The sequence below is a fragment of the Ovis aries genome, chromosome 19 (genome assembly GCF_016772045.2).
Source record: "Ovis aries strain OAR_USU_Benz2616 breed Rambouillet chromosome 19, ARS-UI_Ramb_v3.0, whole genome shotgun sequence".
Lineage (NCBI taxonomy): Eukaryota > Metazoa > Chordata > Mammalia > Artiodactyla > Bovidae > Ovis > Ovis aries.
This window is the reverse complement of record NC_056072.1, coordinates 1,806,669-1,827,339: the sequence shown is the minus strand read 5'-3', so window position 1 is coordinate 1,827,339 and position 20,671 is coordinate 1,806,669. Positions and strand designations below refer to the sequence as shown.

Sequence of the window (20,671 nt, the reverse complement as noted above, 5' to 3'; positions counted from 1 at the left end):
AGCTGCTCCCCTCTGTCCTGTCTTAGAGCTGGCCTGCTGGCACTGCGGCTCTGTTAGGGTCTCAGAAATGGCTGTGATGTGATGGAGCCCTGGGGTTTGTCTCCGGGTCACTGCTGTGTCGAGCTGCCCCTGTTACCCAAGGCACATGAGAGTTATGGGGAAGAGGAGTGGGGGGTGGGCCACAAACCTTTCCGCTCATCTTTCTGTCTCTGAAACACGAGTGTGGCTCTTGGGTGCTACAGGCACACTCCCGGGGGAGGCCTCACCACGTGTACAGTGAGTGGTACTCAGGCTCCTTCTGTGGCTCAGCCTAAGACAATTAAGTCCATTTTCTTCTGAGTATGTGATCATTAAAACTCTTTTTAATCTATTTAAGACTGCCTTTCTATTTTCAAGGGACCTTAAGAATAAAAGAAATCTCTTCCGGGCCTAGGTTGAGTTTGAAAGCAAGCCGTCCCTGTCACTGCTCTTTCATCTTTCCATGTACTGCATATTTTCCAGTTCAGTAAAGTGAACTCGTTTGCCCAGAGAGACCACATTCAATCCTTCTCCCCCGTACATAGTGGTTCCTGGTTATCCTCCAGTCGTCAGTTGGTTCCTTTTAATCATAAGACATTGGCTGTTTTCTTGTAGATGCCATTTTAGCATGGGCATTCTTTTGTTTTGCTGTATTACTATAGTTGTGATTTTAACAGTTTTTCTGCATCTAGCTTATTTTTCACCTAAATAGTGGTGGTTTATGGAATAGTAGTTAATATGTGTGATGTTTTGGCATGTAGTTTTTACTCCTTATATCAGCAGTCCCCTACCTTTTAGGCACCAGGGAACTGGCTTCATGGAAGACAATTTTTCCATGGACCAGGGTTGGGGAGGTGGTTGAGGATGCTTCTGAGATGATTCAGGCATGTTACATTTATCGTGAATCTTAATTCTATTATTACTCTATCAGCTCCACCTCAGATCATCAGACATTAGATTCAGAGGTTTGGGACCCCTGACTTAGATCAGTTGGGATTGTTATATTTCTCATGCTTTTCCTAAAAAAAATATTGTTCCACTAAGCTACTCTTCATTAAAATAACCTGGTGTTTGAACTATAAGTATACATGACCTTTTGAAATACTCTAGACTTCCTTATCATTGTTGTTGGTAAGAAATACTTTATTCTTTGCTAGTTAAATTAGACATCGTATGTATTTGTTTTAATTTATCTGCTGCATTAGATATGGAAGCATATCTTAGGACATTTGTTAATATCAGTTAGATAGTGAGCTCAAGAATATGTATCTTTTAAAATTGACATGTTTCTATTTTGAGAAAAAATTCCTATGACTTGCCTTATGTTTTTAAATTTTACTTTGAGAGTTCTGTCAGTAGATGGTGCCGTGTTGGCTTAATGCTATAAAGATTTGATACTAACTTTAAGTTAGGAATCACTAGAGACTGTTAATGTGGGCTCTGCTTGTGGGAGAGTATGTAGCAGTTTGGTCCAGTGTAGATAGAATACGCTGGATCCAAGCTGTCAGTGCTGGTCAGTTTTGCTTGGGTTCTAGCTCTTAGATGATTTTTGTGCTGCATTTTCGTTTGCCATTTACCGTTTTTTAAAGCAACAGCTTTGCATGGTTATTGTTCTTTGTTTTTACAGCCACACTGTTGGCCTTTCTTATTCCTAACAGAATATTGTCCCTCTCCATCTATCATTAACGTTTTTCATTTTTTGTTCTGAGTTTTGGATGCAGCTTCAGAGAACTAATTATAATTTAAGCCATTTTTCAGTGATTTTCTCATATTTAAAAATCAGATTGTCATACTAACCCTGACAGCATGCGTTTGAAATTTTGGACCTTGTTTTAAAGCTTGCGGTTTACAGTGTAAGTTGATTTTTGTGTGTCTCATCTGCCTTCTGCGATAAAACTTCATCACTTCTCATTTATTTGTTTTATCTCAGGGGAAGGCCTCTCAGCCTCCCGCCACTCTTTGCGAACAGGTCTGTCTGCCTCAAACCTTTCCTTGAGAGGAGAGTCGCCTCTGTCTCTTCTTGTCAGTCATCTTCTTCCTTCTTCGAGAGCCGGGACCCCTGCGGGCTCGAGGTGCACAAGCCCCGCGCCCACCCCTCAGAGCAGCCCTCCTTCCAGCCCTGGCCTCAGCCGCCTCCACGCCAGCCCTTCCCGGCAGAGGCAGCCGCAGGCCCCAGAGCTCCTGGTGCCGCCTGCCAGTGCCGGCGTCCCCACGGTAGTAATCCATCCGCCCGAGGAAGACTTAGAAGCGCTGCAAGGCCAGGAGCAGAAGAACGAGGAGAATGTTGGCGTCACTGCAGGCAACTGTCCAAAGCCCTCCATGTGTGGTGCTTTCTGCCTCTGGGCCACTCGCACTTGGAATGCCTCTCAGCACATAGCTTTATCAGCATTATGTAGATGACGCTTGCAATTTATTTTGACTTCTGCATGTTTTTTTTTTTTCTTTATAGTGTATTATAGAGAAGGATAGAATTATTTAAAAATTTTAAGTTTTACAAAGATTTCAAAGGAGCCTACACATAATTTTAGCCCTTTCAAAATTTTTTACTGAGGTTTTGCAGGTCAATACATTTGAATGGCTCAGACAAATGTAGACATTTTTATAAGTCATCTTTTAATTTGCCATGATTAAAAAAAAATGGTGGCTCTTCTTGTGCATTTCATTCCATCAAGTGAATGAACACATGCTTTACGTAAAGTGTAGTAAGAAGCCTTTTATCTACTGTTTGTGCTTCTGTGTAAGGAATGCAGTATGTTTTCACCTTCCTGACAAAGGCAGAATGTTCTTTTTCTCATCTTGTCTCTGAGAAGATTGAGGGTCACTGTTGACTGCCTGGAGTCATCATCATTCCCAGACTAGTTTTATAATTTGGAGTTATCTTTTATTTAATGTTGTATCTATCTTTAATCTGAAGTCACCTTGGAATTTTTAGAAGTAGAGTTCCTATAGTTGCAGATAGGATTTATTTCTACATGAATTAAAAAATTATGTCTTAGTGGATAAAAGTTTTATAACTCACTTAAGGGTTGTTATATCTCTATTTGATGAGTCTATCTTATCACTGTTTATACAGTGAAAAAAATTAAGACTTAGAAATGTTAAGGTTAGACTGTAAATGACCAGATAAAGGAACTGAACCCAGAACTACCTACAACAAAATCTATAGTATAGAATTTCATTGTAAATTTTAATACTTTGTGGAACAGATGTATTATAATGAGGTAACTAAACAAAAATGGAGGAAAGATACATAGAAATAATTGCTCAGAAATGAACACTTTTACTTCATTAAAAAGGACTAACAAAATTGACTATTTTTCTTAAACAAAAATAACTTTGAAGTTACTTCCCCTTGCATTTGTTTTTACCTATATCTGTCAGTAATACTATCTCTTGTTTTACCAGCTTCAATCTAATTAATGATAAGAGACTTTAAACTTTGTATGGGAAGAAAGGGACATGCAGGTTCCCAGCGACTTATTAAGTCACGTTAAGAGGGTGAAAAGAGCAATTAACTGAAAATTGAGGGACACAATTAAATTTTTCCTCCCTCTGCTGTGAAGTATGCCATGGGATTTACCCGCCTTTTGGAAGAAAAGGAACTAGAGTGCAGGGAAGAGAGAGGATTTCTGAAGACAAGGGAGAGCTCATAACTGCTGTCTAAGATGAGATTATAGAAGGAATGTAGCCACAGGAGCAGGGCCAGCTCTTCATTAGTCCCGCTGCCTAGAGTACCTGGAAACCCTGCTGTCTTTCCCTGAAGTCTGGGGAAGAAGGTGGCCTCGGCACCATTTCTGAGAGACCAATGCCAGAGATTTTTTGTATCATGAGGTCACAATTTGTGAATACCTTTAGGAAAGGAAAACAAAGAAAGCAGTGTTTCCCATTAGTTATTTGTTAGAGAATACTTACATAAAAGACATAACTCACTTTTAGTGTTTGAACTGTCTTCTGACTCCGTGTTTCTTACCCTCGGCAGTACTGGCATTTTGGGGTGACGCTTCTGTATGGTAGGGCGTCCTGTGCCTTGTCAGCTGTTGAGCAGCACCCTTGGCCCACACCCACCAGCTGCCAGCACATTCATAAACTTCCATGGATGGAAACTGCTGCTCCAGAAACTTCTGCTTTCAAATTTTTAATGACAGGAAACTTCAATATCTTTGCTTAATTTTTCTCTAGGTGGATATGCTATTTTGAGGGGAAAAAAATGGAAGGGCAAAATAATAGAATTACCAGAGGATGACTTAAATCCCAGGATTGATTTTAATACATACTTTGCTTTTTCTTTTGCTTAAAGCAAGTAAATAAAGTCCTTCCAAGTTTTCTGTGCTCATTATAGTTTTAATTTGGGGGATTTGACTCATTTAATTCTGAGCAGTAGGAGTTTACTGTAGGAGCAAGGACATCTCCTTTACCTTTCCAGGATATAGCTTTAGCTTAGCTGGCATTAGGAAAGCCTGCGTGGAGAAGGCGGCAGTGGGAAACTTGAGTGTGCCCGGCCTGCCCGCCTGAACACACTCAAGGTGAGCAGGTGAGCCCCTGCCTTCCTCGCGCCCTCTCTCCTGACTTTGTGGGTATTGAGTTGCAGGTCGTTTCTTCTTCCCGTTCCTATTGAGCCTTCTCCGCATCCCGTTCTTCTCCCCCAGATGTGGTGGCTAGGACTGTTGTGAGAAGCTGTGTCTGTGTTTTCTGTGGTTGCACGTCTGCAGGTCGGATGCAGTTTCTAGTTAGCGGCGCATGTGTGTTGATGGTCACTGGTAGTTGCTGCCAGGGCATTAATGATACTCTTCATTTTCTTGTGTGGGAGTTGGTGGAAACCACTGAAAAATACTGCTTGACTCTTTCTTCTTCCCACTTGGGCATGTATTTTAATAGAGGAATGGATTCTATTTAAGTTTAGGGACAAAGGTCAAAGAGGAGGCTAAAATGGTGAAAAATGAGTTCAGTTTAGGGAATAGTTTTTATTTCAGAATTGTTTACAGTTTCTAGGGAATGGGTATATGGCTGAGTGGACTGAAATTTTGGGTCACAGTGACAGTGGCCTCCTAGCGTAGGTGTTTAACAGAGAAGTGGGCGTCACAACGGTCTTTCACGGAATTTAAGCTGTAAACTCAAATGACTTAGTTTCAGGTTGCTAGTTAGTGTATGTTGTATTCTATAAAAACAAAAACGCATAGACTATATCTGATATGTTAAAATTTTAAAATTTCTTTGCCGCTGTTTAAAGCCTACAGGCTCTAACCACAAACACGGCGCTGAATGTCTGTGGGTCACTAGGCTGTTGCGAGTGGCAGAGCTGGAACTAGAAGTGAGGTCTGTTGCAGTTGTCTGGTGCATTTTCTCCTGTGACATTCAGTGTTTTGGGTAATATATTAATATTACTATAATATTACTAATCAGTAATACTGATATTACTATATTGATTACTATATTCTTGAACTAGAAAGTTTGGGTGTTTTGAAAAAATCAGTTACATTTAATGGTAGATATCTGTGTTATGTACTCTAAAATTTTTGTAACATTTGGACTTTTTGCAAAACACATAGTAGTGATGATTAATAATATGCTGCTACTAGGTGTTTTTAGGTTATTTTTGTGTGTGGCTTGTGGCTGCTGAGTTTTAACTTGAACTGAGTATACCATGCATCACTTGTATCACCTGTAATCCAGACAAGCTAATTTAATAGAATATATATCATTTCTAATCCAAAGAAACAAATTTTATAGGTTGAACTGTCTGTGTCTTAGAGGTTGAGTGAGTTGCTTAAGGTCATACACATAGCTACAAAGTAGCAAAGAGTACTTATTTTAACATAGATCTGTTCCTTTATAAGATCCCTATTCTTTGTATTTATATCATAAAAACATTGATACTGTATTTTAACATAGTCCTTAGGAATAATGACAATAGACAGCACATGAATTTTACGCAGGAGAGGTGAAAATTCATGGGGAAACTCGTCTGATTATGAAGGATTATGGCAAAATGAGTGTATATTTCCTTGATATAGCTCTTGCATTTTCGTTTAGGGTTTATCAGAAGTGGTACAGTGTTCCTGATGTGAGTGTGCCAAGTGTGATTAGGCACCTCTGAGTTCTGCAGCTCACATGTCTAAGGGCACAGTGACAGTGGGTGTGCTAAGCATTTACAGTGGTGATCATACCCAGGTCTTCCACCTTCTACTCACTTTTTTGCTTTTTGCAAAAGGCCACCATTTTTGTAAATGCCAATTATATTATTTTAAATGTTAACATGTGGTAGCTTCATTATTGCTTAAAATGTTATTCCACTCTTGCTGGTATGGTACTAACACTTGGCACTTTTTTTTTTTTTACCTAGCACATTTGCTTTTAGTAAACCCATCACTTTCAGGATATGAGCAAATTCAGGTTGCAAAGTGAATTTTCTTCTTACTACTTTGGAATTTGTTTGTTCTTAAATACAGGTATTTTGGCCTCTCCACAGTCTGCACCTGGAAACTTGGACAGTAGTAAAAGTGGAGAAATTAAAGGTAATGGAAGTGGAGGAAGCAGAGAAAATAGTACCGTTGACTTCAGCAAGGTAATTTTTGTTATTAACTATCCATTTTCATAATCATGCTTACTGAGACAATTGCTAGCAATGTGACTGTATTAACAGTGATTATAATAATTTTTAATAACCAGCGCTTGTAAACTTGATGTGATGCTTGTGATGTTAATTTAAGATCAGAAATTGTGGAAAAGGTAACAGTCTCATAGCACTTGAATAATGTTGTATTTTACTAGTGTTAGAAATTCTGACAAAAGAATATGGGAATAATGTGGTGTTTTCATCTATACCTGTACATAGATATCATGAACCACAGGCATTTGTTGTGAAGCTGCCACTACTGGAAAGATAATTCTGGGAGTGATGTTACAGCGGTAACAATTCCGCCTTTTCTCGGCTGTAATGTGACCCCAGAATTACTGTCTTGTGGTGTCAGTGCTTTCTGGAATGTAACTGGGAAACATCGGTGCTTCCCCATGGGTAGGTAAAGGTAAAGACATGGATTGAAAAATAACTCGCCTGTCTCAACTGTGATTTTTAATTTTCATAGGTGAGTGTTTAAATGAAATGTAAAAAAGAGCTTATTTCAAAAGAACAAAGCAAAAAACTGCAAGTTCAAATTACAGTTGAATTTAAAGCATACTTTATGAGCACTACCTCTGAATAATTGATTCTTGATATCCATTGCAATTTTTTGATGGTGTTGGATGGTGTTTACTATAGGTTACAAAGTCAGACTTCTAATTAAATGCCATTATTTCAAGTAAGATTCGATTTTTAAGCCTTTATGATGCGAAGTCTATAGATCACGTTTTGTAGAAGAGGCACTTAAGTGATGATTTGCATTATAGCTTTGCTGAGCTTCGTGCTCTAAAATTAAAAGCCTTGCATTTGGGACGTCGTACTGTTGTTCTGTTGTAACTTGGTCATATCTTTGCGGGTGCTCCGGTTATTCCAGATGAGTGTCGAGTTTTCAGCAGCGGAATTGCTGTGAACAGACTGCTGTAATTTATATCGTAGATCTCCTCTAGACGTGGCGGGTGCCCTTTGTTTTGCTCCCCTGTCACAGCTGTGCTTTCTTTCACTTGGTCCATCCTTATGCACACCTGCTTGCCCCCTGTCGGGCAGGACTCTGCCTCCTGGCACTGTAGTTGTGGCACGCTGGGAGTGGGACTCAAGAGGCCCGCTGTAAGTGCTGGTTTCATGTTCTTAGAAGCCCTGTTAGTGGTTGTTCGGTGACTTGTGTGAAGCTGCATACAAATGAAGACATTCCTGTACTCTGATATTATGTCCATAACCTTTTCTTTGTAATTATACACAGACAACCTAATTCGATTATACAGCACTACCATATATGTATACCAGTTATGACTACTTTAGTTGTAAATGAAAATAAAAATGATTTTTCCCACTTACTGAAAATACTGGGGAATGCCCATAGTTCATTAAAAAGGATTTATAAAATGCAAAGGAACTAATTCATGTCTAAGATTAAACAATAGGTAATGACTAAATGAATATTTTTAGAACTGTGTATAATTTCATGGACCATTGTTAGTTTGTGAACTGTATTTTTGTCTTCAATAGTTTTTTAATGGACAGTGCTATATAGCCATGGAAACTTTTCTCTAGTCTGTTGGTGATTTAGGTCTCTGCAGTAGTGAAGGCCCTGACAGTAGCCCAGCTGGGAGGGCTGTTCGGTAGCTGCGTTTTGCTTGCCCTTTGTATCCGCCAGCTTCGTTCTTTGTGCTTGTGAGAATTTTGGCACTTACACATTCTTTAGATCACCAGTTTTGATTAGTGAATAGTAGTCTTAAAGCATCTTTTTCCTGTTTCCTTCTAGACTGATTAGTACCATGTACACTTCATTTTAAATTATTATTTATTTGTCAATAGGTTGATATGAATTTCATGAGAAAAATTCCTTCAGGAGCTGAGGCGTCCAATGTTCTGGTGGGAGAGGTGGATTTTTTAGAAAGACCTATAATTGCATTTGTGAGACTGGCTCCTGCTGTTCTTCTCTCCGGGCTAACCGAGGTCCCCGTCCCTACAAGGTAAGGGAGGGTTAACTGCAGTTAATGTTCTTCCAGAATGTCCCGAGTCTAGAGGAACATGTTGCTTTATGTAGTGAAAGCTCCTTTGAGTGGTTAATGGTGTCATTGCCCCAGCGCCTTGACTGTCAGAGCATTAAAGACTTATCTTTCCTTCTGGAACTTAAAAAATAGCCTCCTTTAAAAACTGCATCGCATTCATGTTTCATAATAAAGTTCTGTTCATGGTGTGTTCTGTGCAGGCACTGAAGTCAGAGAGCGTGGAGGGGAATCCTAGCTCTGCTGCTTTTCGTGGGATGGTCAAGCCAGACTTCTGCTTTCTAAGCTTTACTTGTAAAATGAGGGTAACAGTACCTCAGGGTTGATTAAATGTAATGATGCCCCTTAATTAGGCAGAATGCTTTGTTCTGACCTGATCCAATCTTCTGTTCAATATACATTAAGAATAATTAGCAAGTTGTGTTATTAGTATAAAGTGCCATCAGTTAGCTACTGATTATATGAACTTAATTACAAATGAGAATAATTAAGAATATATTTTTATAGTAATTAATATGAAGAATTAATTGCAGCCTGACTGAAATGTACATGCTAGTTTTTTAATAAGCTTTCCTGAGTTGCATTAATGGTACAGTACTGAGATAAATGAGAAAAATAATTCATAGATTCACATTTAAGTTCTTACAAACCAGGAAGGTGAATACTTCCAGTTTGGATAAGTATAAATATTAATATTTCAGTTCAGTCGCTCAGTCATGTCCGACTCTTTGCAACCCCATGAATTGCAGCACGCCAGGCCTCCCTGTCCATCACCAACTCCCGGAGTTCACTCAGACTCACCCCCGTCGAGTCGGCGATGCTATCCAGCCATCTCATCCTCTGTCGTCCCCTTCTCCTCCTGCCCCCAATCCCTCCCAGCATCAGAGTCTTTTCCAATGAGTCAACTCTTCGCATGAGGTGGCCAAAGTACTGGAGTTTCAGCTTTAGCATCATTCTTTCCAAGGAACACCCAGGGCTGATCTCCCTGAGATCAGCTGATCTCTCCAACCCAGGGTTGGATCTCTTTGCAGTCCAAGGGACTCTCAAGAGTCTTCTCCAACACCACAGTTCAAACACATCAATTCTTCAGGGCTCAGCTTTCTTCACAGTCCAACTCTCACATCCATACATGACCACAGGAAAAACCATAGCCTTGATTGGATGGACCTTTGTTGGCAAAGTAATGTCTCTGCTTTTCAATATGCTATCTAGGTTGGTCATAACTTTTCTTTGAAGGAGTAAGCGTTTTTAAATTTCATGACTGCAGTCACCATCTGCAGTGATTTTGGAGCCCCCCAAAATAAAGTCTGACACTGTTTCCTCTGTTTCCCCATCTGTTTCCCATGAAGTGATGGGACCAGGTGCCATGATCTTCGTTTTCTGAATGTTGAGCTTTAAGCCAACTTTTTCACTCTCCTCTTTCACTTTCATCAAGGCTTTTTAGTTCCTTTTTACTTTCTGCCATAAGGGTGGTGTCATCTGCTTACTGTATGTTAATAAGAATATAACTAACTAGGAAGTTAAATAACTTTTATTTGGGTTTCCCTAGTAGCTCAGTTGGTGAAAAAAAAAAAAAAAAAGTTGCCGGCAATGCAGGAGACCCTGGTTTGATTCCTGGGTCAGGAAGATCCTCTGGAGATGGGATAAGCAATAAGAGGTTGTTAAACAATAAGAGGCTGTTAAATAATAAGAGCTGTAAATAAAATAATTTAATTCCAAAAGGGTTAGTCCCTTATTTTACCCTATAGTGTCTTTATCCAGATTGTAGTTTGAGAGACCATGAATTTCTTATGAATACTCAACTATTTTCTTAAGCCAAAGTAAGTACTGGAATGGGATTGGTATTCACTTTACTTATTTACTTCTTTTCATCAGAACAGACCAGAAAAAGTTGTTTACTCAAAAGTCGAAAGGATATAGAAGACGGGGCACCGTCTTTAATATAAAACACTGATTCCCTAAGTACTTTTTTACTCTAAGACAGATGGAGAGTAATAGCTTGGCAGAACTTAATTGTGAGTGCCGTTTTTAGTTTTGTGATTCGTCTGAATAGAGTTGCCATCCTTTTTGCAGCCGTTAGGATGTGAGGATGGAAAGGAGGTCTGAGTAACGTTTCTGCGTTTACATCTGTACCATTTCTTTGTGATTCGTAGACTTAGTCTGCTGTCCATGTTTCAGTCTCTCTGTTTTAATGTCCCCTTAGGTTTTTGTTTCTGTTACTGGGGCCTGCAGGCAAGGCGCCGCAGTATCACGAAATTGGAAGATCAATAGCCACCCTCATGACAGATGAGGTAATGAACCTGCCCGCTGACGTGGACACTGATTGTGAAGCGTATGATGCTCATTAAATTATAGACTCTCGCCTTCTTTGGTGATTTTAAAGTATATTTTATGGGTCTTTCTCTTACAATACGTTCCTCTGTGGTATCAGTAATATGCAGATTTGAAAAAGTCATCTCCTTGATGTAGATGTATCAACGGCACCCCTGTTGTATATTTGTTTAAGCTCTTCACTGTTGCCTTAATAGAGTCTCATCTCTGTGCCTTTTGAACTCTATATGCTGTGACTGGCTCCTTTTCTCTGCTGTTGGCCCTGTCCACTTGGACTTCCTTTCTGCGCCTTGGATATACGATGCTCACGGCAGCTTCTGGACGCTGAGCACTGTCTCCACCCCTCGCTGCACCCCTGCATGCTGCGCCCCTCGTCTCAGCCAGATTCCTCCTGCAGTGTCCCCTCCTCTGAGACATCTTCCTCAGCCACCCTGTTCCCCATCCGTTTCCCTTCCTTTACCCTGCTTCATTTTTATAGGAGTTTTGTCATCCACCTGCAGGAGTGTATTCACGTAATTGCCCCTGAGTTCTTGAGTGCAGGGACTTTGACTCATCTGCGTTGGGCCTGCCAGAACTTCCCTGGTGGCTCAGTGGTAAAGAATCCGCCTGCCAACGCAAGAGACATGGGTTTGTTCAGTCCCTGCTCCAGGAAGATCCCACGTGCTGTGGAGCAGCTAAGCTACGACTCCTGACTGAGCATTGCTCTAGAGCCGGGAGCTGTGCGTGCTGAGCCTGTGTGCCCGAACCACGGACGGCTGCACACTCCAGAGCCTGTGCCCCACAGCAAGAGAAGCCTCCACAGTGGGACCCACACACCGCCAACAGGGACCAGCCCCTGCTTAGCACAGCTACAGGAAAGCCTGTGTAGTAGTCAAGGCCCAGCCCAGCCAAAAACAAAAACAGAAAAAGCAAAGAATTGTGCCTTCCAGACAGTAGGTGCCCAGTCAGTAGGAACGGTCAGATTAATTAACTGTTTCAAGTAAAATTGTTACCCTGTCTCATGATTATTCCTCTAGGACAAGTGGCATTAAAATGTTATTTCCCAAGTAAAATTTCCTCTTTCTAAAAATTGGTGTGTATTAACACAGCACTAGTTTCTTTTGGTGTTTGTTTTTTACTGTTAACTTATCTGGTAATACTAATGGTGAGTTATTTTTTAAAGTTGTTATCGCAGGCGGGGTCAAGAGTTTGAGTGATTACCTTTATGTAGACTTAGTTATGATATCAAAAGTGGATTACTATGTATGGAATTTTCTTTCAACTTTAAAATCCTTTTACTCAATGTGTTTATTTTTCTTTAGATTTTTCATGATGTAGCTTATAAAGCAAAAGACAGAAATGACCTCTTATCGGGAATTGATGAATTTTTAGATCAAGTGACCGTCCTGCCTCCAGGAGAGTGGGACCCTTCCATACGCATAGAGCCCCCAAAGAGTGTTCCCTCTCAGGTGAGGATCTACACAATGCTTCTTTGAGTTCCTTTTTTTGAAATTTTCATTAAACTTTTTCAAGTAGTTTATGCATTTTCAAAACTGTGTGAAGAACTGCGCCTGGAGTTGTCCCCTCTGCGTCGTGTCTGCCGTCCCACCCCGTCGCCACCTCTTGCAGGTCATCACTTGCTGTTCGTTTGTTGACAGTCTTGCGCTTTTTCTTCAGTACAGGGAAATAGGAGCATGTAGTCTTGTTTTCTCCTCTCTCTTACCAGACATGGACATCCTATACGGAGCGCTCTGCACCTTGCCTTCTTCATGTAACAGCGTTTCCTGGAGGTGTGACGGTCCTCCTCACAGCTCTGTTGTGCTCCTCCATGGATGCACTGCAGTCTGTCCTGCCTGGTGCAGGCTGTCTTCAGTTGTTTGCTGTTACGGACCGAATCGTAGTGTTCGCCTGCCGTCCTAGTTTTGGGCAGATGCGTCTGTAGGATAGATTCCCAGGAATAAGATTCCTGGCTTATGTGGGAATTGACTTACAGTTTTAGCAAATGTTGCCAGAATCTCCTCTTCTTGGGTTGAACTGTTTTGGACTCATTTTGGTGATGAATGAGAATGCCTGTTTCCCTGCAGCCTCACCAGCATGGGGTCTTGTCACACTTCTGGATATTTGTCAGGATGATACGTGTCATTATCTTACTCTGTCAGGCACTTTCATGTGATTTTAATCTGTGTGTCTGTAATTAGTGAAGTTGAGTATTCCTGAATGTTTGTCCATCACCCTCCACCAACTTTTTTTTACCATTTGAACTGTTCATCGATCCTTCTGCGTTTATCATGACTTGCTATGTAGAGAATGCCTAGTTTATCTTTTTTCTAAATTGAAGTCTGTTTGTCCCAGTTTATTAAAAAGTTAAGCATTTTTCTGTTTGCTTGGTGATGTTGCCTTTATCATTTACTAAATTTCCATATTCAGTCAAGTCTCTTTCTGGGATTTCTTTTCCATTGATTGGTCTAGGCATGGACCACTTACACACTTTAATTTCTGAGAGTTTTTAGTATATTTTAATATCTGGTAGATCTGCATTCTTTCTTGACCTCTCTCTTACTCTTGTTTTTCTGAATTTGCTGGGTCATCTTTGTGTATTTATTTTCATACTAGCTTTAAAATCAACTTTCTGTTTGAAATAAAGTGTGATTTTTAAAAAATTGTGATGGAAATTAAATTTCTAAATGAATTGAGGGAAAATTGGAGTCTTTTCAAGAACATGGTATATCTTTCCCCAGTTGTTTTCCTGATTGTTTTCAAGTCAGTTTTTGTGTCCTTAAGGAATATTATAAAATTCTCCTTATGGGCACCTGACACTCCTCTTGGCGAGTGTATCCATGAGTATTTTATCTTTGTTTCTGTTATAATTGAGGTCTTTGTGCCATTATATTGGCTGTTGTGTGTGTATATACATGAAGACTGCTGGTTATTGTGTATTTCTTTTGTATCCTGCTTAATATGTATCCTCCCTTAATTCTTTTACTGTGTATAGTCATGTGGTCTCCAGTAAAAGGTAATACTATTCATTTTCTAACTCTCAACACCTCTACCATGTTTCCTCTTGTCTAACGGCATCGACTAAAGTCTCTGATAGTTTTACACAGTAGTTGACTTTAAAGGGTATTTCTTAGTTTTTTCACAATTGTAGTCAGAGTCTTTAGTGTTTCCGTCATTAAGTTACTATCATTGGTGCCAAAATACATACTTTGTCATATTAAGAAAATACCCTAATTTCTGTTTTATTGAATTTTTAAATATAAGTGAATGTTGAATTTTGTCAGAGGGCTTTTTAAGCATCTCTGGAGATGACCATGTGAATTTCACTTACCAGTTATTATGGTAAATCATGTTAATAGGTTCTTTAATCTGAAGACACTCTTGCATTGTTGGAATAACCCAGCTTAGGCTTTGAAGTGTCTGTAGTCTTTGTCTAATGTCTCATTTAAGTTGCTTCCATCTCCTTTTGTAAGTAGATTGGTTTATAGATTTTTGTGCAGTGTTTACATTTTGGTGTCATTAAACTTGTTTCATAAAAACAGATTTGTAACTTTTCCTTTTTCTGTGCTTTAAACTTTAAGTGGCTTATAATACTTTGATTCTAGAAGTTTGGAAGAATTTTTAGTAGAATTTTCTGAGCTTGACTCTTGTATGGTAGACTTCAACAGCTTGTTATTTCTTCTGTGGAAATTGGTTTGTGTAAGCGTTCTTTTTTTTTCTGGAGTCAGTTTTGGTAAGTTATATTTTCCTAGAAAATTACCTATTATACTCATTTTTGGTGTCAACTTTGGGAAACTTTTTTTAAGTATAGTACCCATTTCATCAAGATTTTTCATTTAACTGCATAGGGTTGTGCTGTGTAGTCTCTCCCTCACTGCATATTTACATATTGTGTGTAAATAAAATGCGTGGCTTGCCTCCTTGTCTTGTCTTTGGTTGTGTATCAGCTGGTGATTTAGTCATATTGCTCTAATAGAGCAACTTTCAGCATCTGTTTCAGTCCTCCTTTTTAAAAAGGTGTATTGGGTTTTGTAACTCAGCTTCTGCATTTAGCTGTTTTCTTTTATTCCTTTCACTTTCCTTCAGGAAAGACTTTTTTTCACATTTGGTGAGTTAAATGTTTAATACATTTGTTTACGTTCTTTCATTATTCTTAATATAAGAGCTGCTCTGTTTTCCTGAATGATGCTTTTGCTGTATCGCATCAATTGTGATGTGCGGTATTTTCAGTAGATTCGTTTTGTGGGAGTTCAGTACTTTTGTTTCCTCTTTCCCCTTTGAACTGTGATATAAGTTAGTTTTAATCTTGACGTTTTCAGATGGTAGTTTTAGGGCTATAGGTAAGTCGTGCTGCTTTGGAGACGCTGAGCATGGGGCCCAGGGGGCTCACTGCTGTGACTGATCTGGGGGCGGCCCTGGGATGAGCACACCCCCACCCCATGTCTTCCTGCTCCCCGTCCCTCTTCGTCCCTCTCTCCGTCTCCCTTCTCTCTGTCCCTCTGTTGCTCTATTCCCACTTCACCTCTCCCCCAACCCACTTTTTTTTTGCTCCAGTAACCTCTGACCTTTGGAGGTAACAAAACTTGCTCCCCTGAGGAGGAGAGTATCTTTTATCATGAGAATAGTACTCTTGAATTTGTAATAAAACATAATAGGGAATTGATTTTTATGAAAATTTATTTGATGACTCATGCTACTTACATCTTAAGTATTTAATAAGAAAAAATGGCATTTACTTTTTTCTTAATGTAAAGTATAAAGTGCATTTTTTCAGTAGTAAACATGAATAAGGGATTAAAATTCTAGTTGAAGAGATGTTTTATTGGATTTTTATGTCCCTGTTGCTGAGTAGTAATTTGAAATGATTTGTGTGAGTGTTCTATAGTATATTTGATGTTAGATTATAAAATGGAAAATGCCAGTATAAATTTGAAATATTAACAGAGACAAATTTTAGATTCTATTTCAAAGTGCAGTGTCTTTAAAGTGGAAGTTGATACTAGGAAGCATTTTTCTTTCAAGGAGTATTGGTTAGACATATGTAATCAATGGGAGAGCTCATGTTCCCTTTAACGAAGATGCTGTTTTGGCTTCCTTAATACAGGATTCTGAAAGATGTGTATGTGTTGTTGTTTTTCTTTTTTTGTGAAATGCAGGAAAAGAGAAAGATTCCTGTATTTTCCAATGGATCTGCCCCCAGCTCGGGCGATGCCCCGAAGGAGGCAGCGCACCACGAGGGGCCCGAGCTCCAGAGGACTGGACGGTGGGTACAGACGCTGCTTCCGTGCGGGCGTCTCTCGGGGGTAGAGACTGATGTGATGGACAAGGCAGAGACATGCTTTTTCTTTGCAAGTGTTTGGAAACTAAGTTTGTCTAGTATTTTTCCATATTTTAAAAAATGTGTATTGTTTTCATAGGCATATAATGTTAAGGATAATTACTATGCATTTAAAAATAGTTTACTAGAATATATTGGGTTCTGTATACTAGGATTTAATTTAAAACAAAACCATTATGCAGCATATATTAAGAATACTGTAGTTCTATAGTAGGTTAATTTAATTGGCTGCACACACAGAAGATTTCTTGAGAAAGTGTGGTGTCCTGTTGCCATTCCCATAGAAAGTCAGAGCAATGGGAACAGAGAGGAACCGCAGCCGTTGTGTTGTGTTTGTGTGCAGAGATGTAACACTCTTCCGTGAGCAGCATACCATGAGATGGTGTGAAATCAGGCAGACAAGCATATGTTCTCTGGAAACCTAGTTAGAAAAACTGTTGCAGAAGTAAATTGTTGGGATAAAAAATAGAAATATGGCCAGGTACAAACATTGTCTTAGAATTTTTTGTAGAGATAGAAAAATACCATGGTATTGCCATAGTACAGAAGAAAGCATGTGGGTAGTGAGAGTGTTTGCCCATTGGTGCTCCCTATGAGCTAAAGATCTCGGATCTTAAATAGTAGTAGTCTCTGAATATACTAGAGTAAGCCTCTGCCCCCATGCGAAGGTGCTCATTTGAGTTATTAGTATTGTTCTTCAAACCTGAGGTAGGGTTAGTCTCTAACAAGTACAGAGTCAGGCCCCTACTGATCATGTTACCTGAGAATCTCATATAAATTTTTGACTTGATGATAGAGTTTCATTAACTAGTTTGTCATTGGCACCATTTTTATTATAAGTCGGCACCCTTTCCTTTATAGCATTTTTAGTCCCATTGCTGTCGTATTATTTATAGGATAGCTTCTTCCAGCTGTCAGTGTATGTTTAGGTTTATTTCACTATTAACTTTGGAAACTACTGGAATGGTAAAATTTGAAACATCCAGAGCGAGAGTCCCCAGCCCTGGCCCTGGTCCATGGCCCGTGAGGGGCCAGGCCTCTGAGCAGGGGAGAGCGGCGCGTTTATAGCTGCCCCCCGTCCCTCACATCCTCCCAGGCTGTGGAAAAAGTGTCTTCCATGAAACTGGTCCCTGGTGCCAGTAAGGTTGAGGAATGCTGACCTAAAGCATTTGAAAGCATAAAATTAACTTTTTCGGCGTATTTTTCTGCAGTAGGGATTTAAATGATCATGCATTTTATAAGTCACATAATCTTTGAGAATTACTGGTTTGCCACCAGTGTTTACTGAGTGTCTGCTGCTTCCCAGGCAGTATTCTGAACCCTGGAGAGAATAGCAGTGAAGGAGACAAGGTCCCTGCTCCTCACAGAGCTTGTTTTGTGGTGGAGTGCTTTCAGATCAGGTGTATCCAAAAGTCTGATTGAAGAAACATTGAAATGAGAAGGATTTGATGCACAAATATAGATTTAAATTTACTAATTAAAACATCTTTGTTTTATTAATATACACACTGGTTTGACTACATATACAGTAAATTACACACACTGAAATAGTTTTTAGATTTTTTTCTAGACCAGAAATATTTATGTGTTTGGAGTATTAATTTTAAAAGTAAAATTACTTACTTCACTCCTGAGTGAACCTAAGCACAGGTACTTAGTAAAGGGCATTTGGGGACTTATGATTTATATTATAATTGCATTCCTGGTATTTGTCACACTTGCCTTTAAGATTTATAATGTAGATAATGATTAATAGCATTGCTCACACACATTTTCATAAATGGGCGTTAGGTCCTGTTTATTTCTATTGTGCATTTCCTTGCACATTTGTGTTTGATATTTTGCATTTACTATTTAAGTTGCTTGCCTGTAGCCTTTTCAGTGTATAATCTGTAAGATATAGATGTTTGTGTCTCTTTTAATTTAGTGAGATCTACCTTTCCGCTGTCAGTGGACTAGATTAAATGAGTGTGTCTTCTAAAATTTGTACCATTGTTTATATAGGATATTAATTTTTGTTGACAAATGCTAGGCACCAGCAGTTTTATGTAGCCCATAGTTTTAGTGTGAACAGCCAGAATCCTCTAGTGTACAGTTTGACGAGTTTCATCTCACCTATTTAGGCTTTTTGGTGGTTTGATACTTGACATCAAAAGGAAAGCACCTTTTTTCTTGAGTGACTTCAAGGATGCATTAAGTCTGCAGTGCCTGGCCTCGATTCTTTTCCTATACTGTGCCTGTATGTCTCCTGTAATCACTTTTGGAGGGCTGCTTGGAGAAGCTACAGAAGGCAGAATAGTGAGTACAAAGATTGGTAGTGGCCAGGCTCTTAGCTCCTCGGAGGCAAGTGTCGGCGTGCATTTGTCTCACGATTCCTACTTTTATTTGAAGAGTCTACCCACAGCATGATTAACCCGTCCCAAAGCAGACTTCCCCCAAAGGTAATTGCTGTGGAAAACATGGGGAAGCCATTTGAACAGGAGAAGATGCACAGTTGAGGTAAAAAAAAAAAAAAGAAAAGTTTCTCATGGCTTGCTGGATGAATGGTTTTATCTACTGAGTAAAAGGCTTGTATTGTCTTTGTGGGGGGAGAGGGTGGGGGTGTTCAGATGGACTGAACTCGTCCCGGTGGGTCGTGGGTGGGAGAACTTATCGGGGGCGGGGGGTGGGTGCTCCTTGTCCTTCAGGGCATCACAGGACTAGTTAGAGCCGTGTGATCACCAGTGACTCATCTGCCCTGGTGGGTCCACCGGGCAGACCGTTGGGAAAAAGGGAGCATGATTATGGACAATGATGGATTTTGAAGTGGTGTTTCCTTTAATTTTGCTGTTACTAAACTTGTGTGAAAGTTGTCAAAAGTGTTAACTGGAAAGTATAACTGAAAACGACATCTGTACATTGACACAACTAGAATGAAATCTTTTATGTTTTGTTCTGGGTAATTCCATGCTGGGCTGTGATTACAGAGCCGCACCTGGTGCTGTGTGAAACTAAGAAAGTGACTTCTGTTGCTGTTTATATACATTTTAATGGCATTTAAGTGAGACAGTTTGTGATTCCTAAGTGTATTTTGTTTAATGATATTTACTCTTTGGAGAAAGTTTATTTTTTATAGATCTTAAGCTTTTTAAAAACCCACCAAACCTAAGTAGGAATTGCTTATTTCAAGTATTTCATAAGCTGAACATGAGGTAAACCTGACACCTGAAATTTCCTTTCAACTCAGTTTACTTTCTGTTATTTAGATTGATTACATTGTTCTTTTATATTATTATATCAGACAGATAGATATATATGTTTAGTAAGCTGCTGAAAGCAGCTGTCACAAGTTGTATGTGTATTTCCGCTGGTCCCCAAGGACGTGTGTCTTGTCTGTCACCGTCACGGAAATTCTGCTTCTTCCTCTTGGACTGTCACTCGCTGGCTCCCCATCTCATCCTGCTCTTTAGTACCCCGTGTGTGTGATAGCACTCTAGACGCTGGAGGAGCATGGACGCGGGTAAGACACGGGCGTGTGTCTTCTGTCCCCTGGGCCCTAACCGAGAGGAAGATGAGACAGTGCGTGTGCAGTTCCTCTGTCGTGGTGTGCTGGGCAGCGCACGAGCGAGATGGAGGAAGAGCTAGAGAAGCTGTAATTACAGAAGCAGGGAGGTCAGGATTGTGGAGGGGCATGGTACGGAGATGACGTGTGTATTCTGATGCGTTATTGGAACTTCAGGTAAAAGTGGAGATGTTAGGAGGTGTAGATCCGGAGTTTCTGGAGTGGTAGGAAAGAAATACAGAGTGGGAAGCTGAGATAGATGAGGTTAGCACTTTAAAGGGAGAGGAGAAGTGGGAAGTTATCCCCATTTGTGGATTGGAAGAAGGAGGGGAGTGAGGAGGAAGTGGCCCGGCAGGTTAGACATAGGCACAGCCGGAGCTGTGAGCGAGGAATCAGGACAGTGTGACTTTGCAGAAACCAAATCAGAGGTAGAGAAAGAGGCGACAGGAGCAGGGGCTGTCCCGCGCCCTGCAGTGGAGCGGGTGAGGGGTGCCGAGGGTGGGCTCCTGCTGGGCGGCGTGGAGGCTGCACGCGGGTTGGGGGAGGCAGCAGAGTGGGCTGTGATTTCTCTAGGGAAAGATGGGCTTTGGTTTGGCAGTGAAGATAGAAATGGTTTAAAACTTGGGAAAAAGGAGATCTGGGTAGAGGAACTAGTGAATGTAGCAGTGAGGGGAACAGTAAGGAAGGTCTCCACCAGCAGAGTCTGCTTTTTCCACACAGCACTGGGGGGGAGTTCATTCTCCACACCCCCCAGCCCCCCTCCCCCCCACATTAGCGTCTCTTTATCTGCCATCTCCTTGTTTCCGTTTCCCTGCTTTCTATTTCTGGGTGACATGTAGACATTT

At 40.3% G+C, this 20,671-nt stretch overlaps 1 protein-coding gene across 19 annotated transcripts in view; it reads left to right on the top strand.

Moving 5' to 3' along the window:
• SLC4A7 (solute carrier family 4 member 7) overlaps positions 1-20,671 on the top strand; it is a 124,862-nt gene that overhangs the window by 64,078 nt on the left and 40,113 nt on the right. For 18 of the 19 annotated variants that reach the window (XR_009597328.1, XM_060402059.1, XM_042235762.1 and 15 more), the window contains 6 exons: positions 6,465-6,580; positions 8,447-8,604; positions 10,844-10,931; positions 12,273-12,419; positions 16,104-16,210; positions 18,409-18,583. Coding sequence is in view for 18 of the 19 variants with exons in the window: in XM_060402059.1 (XP_060258042.1) it covers positions 6,465-6,580; positions 8,447-8,604; positions 10,844-10,931; positions 12,273-12,419; positions 16,104-16,210; positions 18,409-18,583 (791 nt within the window). In the remaining variant the exon portion in view is untranslated. The remainder of the gene's footprint in view (positions 1-6,464; positions 6,581-8,446; positions 8,605-10,843; positions 10,932-12,272; positions 12,420-16,103; positions 16,211-18,408; positions 18,584-20,671) is intronic. The other variant, XM_060402054.1, reaches the window with a different exon arrangement.